Here is a 6,000-nt window from a genome sequence, read left to right as displayed (position 1 = left end):
TTAATTGCCAAATTTTTTTTTTCCTGCAAAACGAAGAATTGAGCTTGGTTTTTGTTCAATGGGCGTGGAATCCCGAATGGCCGAGCTTGGTTGACCTAGATTTGTTCGATTTTGGGTCTGACCTCGTTGAAGTGGTGGTTTGTGCTTGCAGCGCCGTTGTTGAAGCGGGGATTGGGGACACTTCTGGTTGTCGTTGCGCTTGCAGCAGCGTTCTTTCAAATATCTCGTCTTTTGGGGATTTGGGTTTCGAAGATGATGTAGGTCCATTGTCAATTGTCGGACGGCTACGAGGACTATGCGAAGCATATTGGAGTCCTGGACGAGCCTAAGATGAAGCGAAGCAAGTGTAGGAGACGGGATTAGCAATCCTCTTCCTTTCAGGGGTCTCGCTAAGGCCTCTTAGCAAAGCGTTTAATCCCAGCAAGTCCGACTTAGTCTCATTAAACACAATCCTTGCATGCACCAAACACGGTCTAAGTATCCTAGCCAGTCCAATGAAACTTAGAGAAGCCAATCAAACACGCCTATAAGGTATTAGAATATATTCAAAATATAAGAAACAAGCATATAATAATTGTTCATCCCAAGTATCCAACAAATCTCTTACAATTTATTGAAAAAATGAAATGCAAAATGGAAGTTATTTATTTTCTCTCTAGTTGAGCGTCGCAACCTCAGCGGATCTAGGCAGTCTAGGCGAGAGCCTAAACAGGTCGAGACACCCTCTAGACGAGCCCTAAGCAGCGCTAGGCGAAGACTTTTAGAACACTTGCAGCCCAAGCAACTACTTCAAAGGAGGACTGATGCCTGCTGAAGCAGCAAGTCGAGAAGAGGTACCCCAATGTCCTCTGCAAACCAATCTTCAACAGAATCACACAAAAAGCACAAAGTTGACTGCTTGTGTCCGAAGAAATGTATCGAGAAAAAGTAGTTTTTGGGCCAAATGAAGACTTTCAGGAACTAATCTAAACACAGCCTCTTGGTCTCACCTGGCTGAGCGATTCTTCATCCATGGTAAGCCTCAAATCACCATTTGGTGTGATGTTTCCGCTGTCGCTAAGAAGGCTCACATGTAATGGTAATCACAAACCGTTTTATTCAGCCTCACCCTTTGCTACTAATGCCCTCGGTATCCTTACTGTTTCTGGAAGCAATTGATTGGGCTTACGGTTTAATCACAGATAAATAATGTACCCCGTAAAATTACACAGAAAATAAAAGTGACGTTACATTCACGAAGCTTGTCTAAAGCCCCTGTACAGCTTGGTTTTCTCACCTAAACAAGTGAAATGTACTCTCCGAACTGTGCTGGGAAGCACCCGACGATGAAGGATCTTGATGGTGGTACGATGTGAGTGCTGCGGATGCATTTTGTCTCCACCACGAAGCCTCCATTTCCTTCTCATGAAGCTTGCGCTTCGTGTACTCCAATGCAACTTCAAGTTCCTTTATCCGTTCTTCCTGCCTCGCTTCCAGCAGTTCGTGCAGCCTTCTCTCCAGTTCGAGTGCAGGAACTCCGTAGTCACAGGGGATTTCGTTATAATCTGCTGGTTCTGCTCCATGCGCGTCGATTTCTTCTACAAAATCTGAGATATCATCGCCCGTTCCATGAGCTGTGTCTTGGACAGCCTGCCATTTTTTACATACAAGTATCCATTTCACAAGATTAATCAATCAAAACATGAGTTTAAACAAAATTATAATTAAAATCTCTCCATACGTTTAATCTTTGCTGCTGCGTGTAGTTAGAATTGGATGAATGATTTTCCGAATCCAATTCCAAATGCAGCTGCAATCGTTCCAACTCCGCTTCAAGCTCCGCCTCGAGTTGATCCATTCCCTCCACGCATTCATCCCTTTCTCCTTCTCCTCTTCCATTTCTAACAAATTCCGAGCACACTTCACCGACCAGGCCAGATTGAAGTGAAAACCGGCTCCCAGAGCTCGAACTCGAAGCCTGTTGGAGATCGGTGGTGGAAGAAGCAAAATTCATCTCATTCGACTCCACCGCCCTGGAACCGAAACGCGAATTCTTGCTCTGCTTTTCCTCTTTTGCATTTTGAAGCAACTGCTCCATCTCCGCCCGCAACTCCGCCGTCTTTGCAAGTTCATTTTTACCGGTGACGATCAGATACACCAAACCGCACGCAACTCCCAAATTGAATGAGCTCGTATCCTTCACAATCTGTCCTGGATTTTACAAAGTTCAATAATTAGTACAAAAATCTTCAAAAATTCGATAATTTAATTCAAGAAATTCGAGTTTTTGATTTGCTTACTTGATTCTGTTTCCCCGCCACCGCCGTTCAATCCATTCGTCGAACCGGTGACGTGCGTTGACTCGTCGTCGCCAGTCTCCCTCTCCGTCTTCGCGACCTCTTTCGGTCTCTTCTGGCTCCATACGACGCCGCATCGCCTCCGTTTGCCTCGCTTCAGAGTCGACAACCATCGGGAAATAATATAAAGCGGGGACGAGCACTGTAAGGCCGTGAATCCGTCGTCCTCGGGGAGGCGTTGTGGGTCTCTATCCATATTGAAGTCTCCGGCGCAATCGTAGCCGCCGGTTTCGGATCCCAATTCTTCATCAACGAGTATGTCGGCGATGCGGATGTGGCGGGCCTTGGAGTAACGGAAAGGGCAGAGAATGTTTAGGGTTTTAAAGAAGGGATCGTGATCGTCCTTCTTCTTCTTCCTCATCGGAGTTAAATGCGATGAGCCGGTGACAGTGTGTAGAGAGAGAAAGTGAGGAGAGAGACAGAGAGAGATTCAAATTGTGGAAAAAAATGGAGGGAAGCTCATCAATGGCGCCTGGGAGCGTCAGGAGGCTGCACAAATCCCTAGGGTTTATGAAATTTCCAATTCCGATAATAAAATTGGTAATTTCGGGAATTATGAAATTGGGAAATTGAAATTTGAATTGTACTTTTTTTTAAGTTAATTGGAATTATTGTGATTAAACAATATGAAATGATGCTTCCCATGTTTGAAAACGGAAAGGATCCTCGACACATCTCTTCTTCTTAATCTACAAAATTAGTAGATTCGTACTATTGAAATTTGATCCAATGATTATAAACAGGAACTTACTTTAAAAGTTATAACAACTTCAGCCGTTTGATCAAATTTCAATAATATAGATCTACTGATTTAATGAATTACGAGGAAGGGATAGAATCCCTTTCCTTTGAAAACAATTCCAAAAGTACAAAATCCACCTCATGATTTGAAACATTTAGTTAATTAACTATATGATACAGCCTCCACAACCATTCATCCACGTCTCAATCACGATACTTTCTTGATATAGAAGCAATTCTATTCAACAAGTGCTTTTTTTATATAAATAAATATTGGTAGCACATGGATTCGTTAGAAAATGTTTTTAAAATAATTGGAAGTTATTTTAGAGAAAATATATTTAGGTTCAGAAAATACTTGAAACGTTTTTTCAAAATTTACTTACATTTTTATTAAGAATTGATTTCAAAAATACAAGTACTTTCAAGCGAGCCTTAAAATTTTAAGTGCTTCCTAAAAGTACTTTGTGAACAATAAATTATTAGGTAATTCTATATAAAATGTTTTTATAACTCATAAATACTCTTAATTTTTTTTTCTACAAAACATGGCGATAAATACTTTTAATTGTCAAGAAGCATTTTTCAATGCTTACAAAAACAGTCTCAAACAAGCATCCTCAATTTTGAAAACTGAATACTATAAAATCTTAATTTTTTTATTTTTGTCAAATTGTTTCAAGTTGGTGTCAAATATTAGGAAATAAGTATAACTAAAATAAAAGTTTAGTAGTGCAAAATCTACAACATTAGATTAGGGGTTGGTTTGGTATTGTTGTGCTTTGAAAAAAAACTGCTTTTGATGTGCTGTGAGAATAATTTCATTTTTGCTGCTTCACGTTTTCAGCTTATTTTAATAAAAAATTGTGAAAATAAGTTGTTTTTAAGTGTTTACCAAACACCTATTTGAGCTTAGCTTTTTTGATACCCACTTTTTATAAAAACACATCAGTACCAAACCAGTACTAGGGTTTAGAAAAATAATTCACCTATGTTTTGGGCCGCCAATATAGCATATTGGATCAATAACACAACACCACATATTTTAACTTTTTCGCTATAACATCACGCGAATAATTTTGGACACCGCTACTTGAATGTTCCCGTTTCACATAAGTATTTCTTCGTGAATATACTACACCTTATGACCTAACACTTCATAAACCACTTAGAACAAAAGAAATGAATGAAAATGATTACATTTTTTTTTTTAGTACATCGATATATTTTTACACTAAGAAGATAAGGAGTTTGGCTAAACCACACAATGGATGACCTCTCACTTCCAAATGAAGATAAATACTACTATACCGTAGTACTAAATAGCAGAGGACGACATGTTAAAAAATACAAATAATTGGTTCACTAATTAGGTCTTGAGCTATTGCGCCAATCGTGGTGATACCGACATACGACCAACCAATAATAATGGAAATAATAAACAGAGTGCCCCTCTATTATTTGGTTACTTGTCTTAGTTTTGTTTATTTAAATTCCAATCAGTAAGGACAACATATAAATTCCCACTGCGAATCGGTCACCATAAAGTTATAAGAATCTATATATGCAAATTTACGGATTCTGGTCGGAATGTGGACGTCCAATTGTCCAAAACCGTTTTTTTTTTTTTTTGTTGGTCAATGGCAATTAGTTGTAGTTAAAAGAAAAATGATTAAGGTAGGCAAGGATTTTCGAGGTAAAGTAATAATGATCAGAATTGAAGATAAGATGAAAAGAAACCGAGTAAGGTGATTTTGACATGTGAAACGAATATACATATACTCCGATTAGAAAATGCGATTATAAGATAGAAACTTAGGAAAAAAGGGTAGAGAAATACCTATTTGGATAGAGACTTTGAAAAAATACATGAAGTACTTGGAGCTAACGAAAACTTAGTGCAAAATAGAGCACAATGACGTTCTAGATCTATACAGTGGACTTTCTTGTTGTTATTGTTAATGACAAATAGTTGAAACTTTTTTATGCTTGACATATCTGGTATACGTATTTTCGAGGTTAATTTTTAATTGTATTACAGTTCCTCATAATTGAATTAATTTTCATATTACTAAATTTTGTTTTACATCAGTTTATTTAACAATAATAAGTTACAAACGTTGAAAAATGCAAATTTGAAATTCTTCTCAAACGGTTAAGAAAAACAAAAGAAACTACGGGTTCGTTTGGATGTGCTTTTAAAATGACTAAAATCGCTTTTAGAGAAAATATTTTTTGGTTCCAAAAGCACTTAAAGTGATTTATGCAAGAAGCACCAATTATATGCTTCTTTCAAGAAGCACTTTAAGTGCTTTTACATAATTTACTTGCATTTTTACTAAGGATTAGTTCCAAAAATATTTTCCCCAAAATTGCTTTCAGTCACTTTAAAATGCAAATTTGAAATTCATCTCAAACGGTTAAGAAACAAATTGCAGATTTAGAATGTATGATCTTCATTGTTAGGCATTTATTTTGACGGAATGCTAGCAATTTTCTACTTATAACTTATTGTTTTACCTTCTTGGCTCTCTTACTCATTTTGTAACGCTGCTTGATAATCTAAACAATCTACTTTCTAGATAACCCTTTAAAGATCAATTAAGTAAAAAACAAACCAACTTAGAATCATTTAACTGTTCAATTAGCATTGTCAAAACTATAGTGTTTAATGATAAACATGGTTTGTCTATTTATTCGATAACAATTAAATGACTAAACGATTTACGATTTAGTTAATATTTTGTATAGATGATATTTAAATGGTGTTTTAGAAAATAGATGATTCTGATTATCAAACAACATTATATGATAAATGAAAATCGAGAAGATCCAAATGAGAAAATTGCTAGCATTTTTCTTCATCTTCTGTCATTTGAACTAAGAAAATAAACCAATCCAAATTGATAGTGCTCATCTATAT

General features: G+C 36.9%; 1 protein-coding gene across 5 annotated transcripts; it reads right to left on the bottom strand.

The window, feature by feature from the left end:
• Positions 1-508: 508 nt before the first annotated feature.
• Positions 509-3,037, bottom strand: LOC137718219 (protein POLAR-like 1). Of its 5 annotated transcripts, none has more exons than XR_015965756.1 (5): positions 2,280-3,037; positions 1,721-2,190; positions 1,231-1,629; positions 990-1,144; positions 509-848 (listed from the first exon to the last, which is right to left on the bottom strand). XR_015965756.1 is itself a non-coding variant. In XM_088699255.1 (4 exons), exons 1-3 carry the CDS (start codon positions 2,695-2,697, stop codon positions 1,273-1,275), a joined length of 1,245 nt encoding a protein of 414 aa, XP_088555381.1. In that variant the 5' UTR covers positions 2,698-3,037; the 3' UTR covers positions 509-1,144; positions 1,231-1,272. The 5 variants fall into 5 exon arrangements, 2 of the variants coding, with proteins under 2 accessions (XP_088555381.1, XP_068313825.2); XR_011065859.2 differs by having other exon boundaries at positions 509-860; positions 1,277-1,629; XR_011065860.2 differs by having other exon boundaries at positions 1,277-1,629.
• Positions 3,038-6,000: the final 2,963 nt, after the last annotated feature.

This window comes from Pyrus communis, chromosome 8, assembly GCF_041283825.1.
Source record: "Pyrus communis isolate YQ-2024b chromosome 8, ASM4128382v1, whole genome shotgun sequence".
NCBI lineage: Eukaryota > Viridiplantae > Streptophyta > Magnoliopsida > Rosales > Rosaceae > Pyrus > Pyrus communis.
This window is presented reverse-complemented; position numbering and strand designations above follow the sequence as displayed.

Bases quoted from the DNA above. Each gene is read 5' to 3' on its own strand.
- LOC137718219 (XM_068457724.2), bottom strand. From the start codon at position 2,697: ATGAGGAAGAAGAAGAAGGACGATCACGATCCCTTCTTTAAAACCCTA. The intron at 2,191-2,279 runs GTAAGCAAATCA...TGTAAAATCCAG, and splicing joins TGGCGGGGAAACAGAATCAA to GACAGATTGTGAAGGATACG. The intron at 1,630-1,720 runs GTATGGAGAGAT...AAAAAATGGCAG, and splicing joins CGCAGCAGCAAAGATTAAAC to GCTGTCCAAGACACAGCTCA.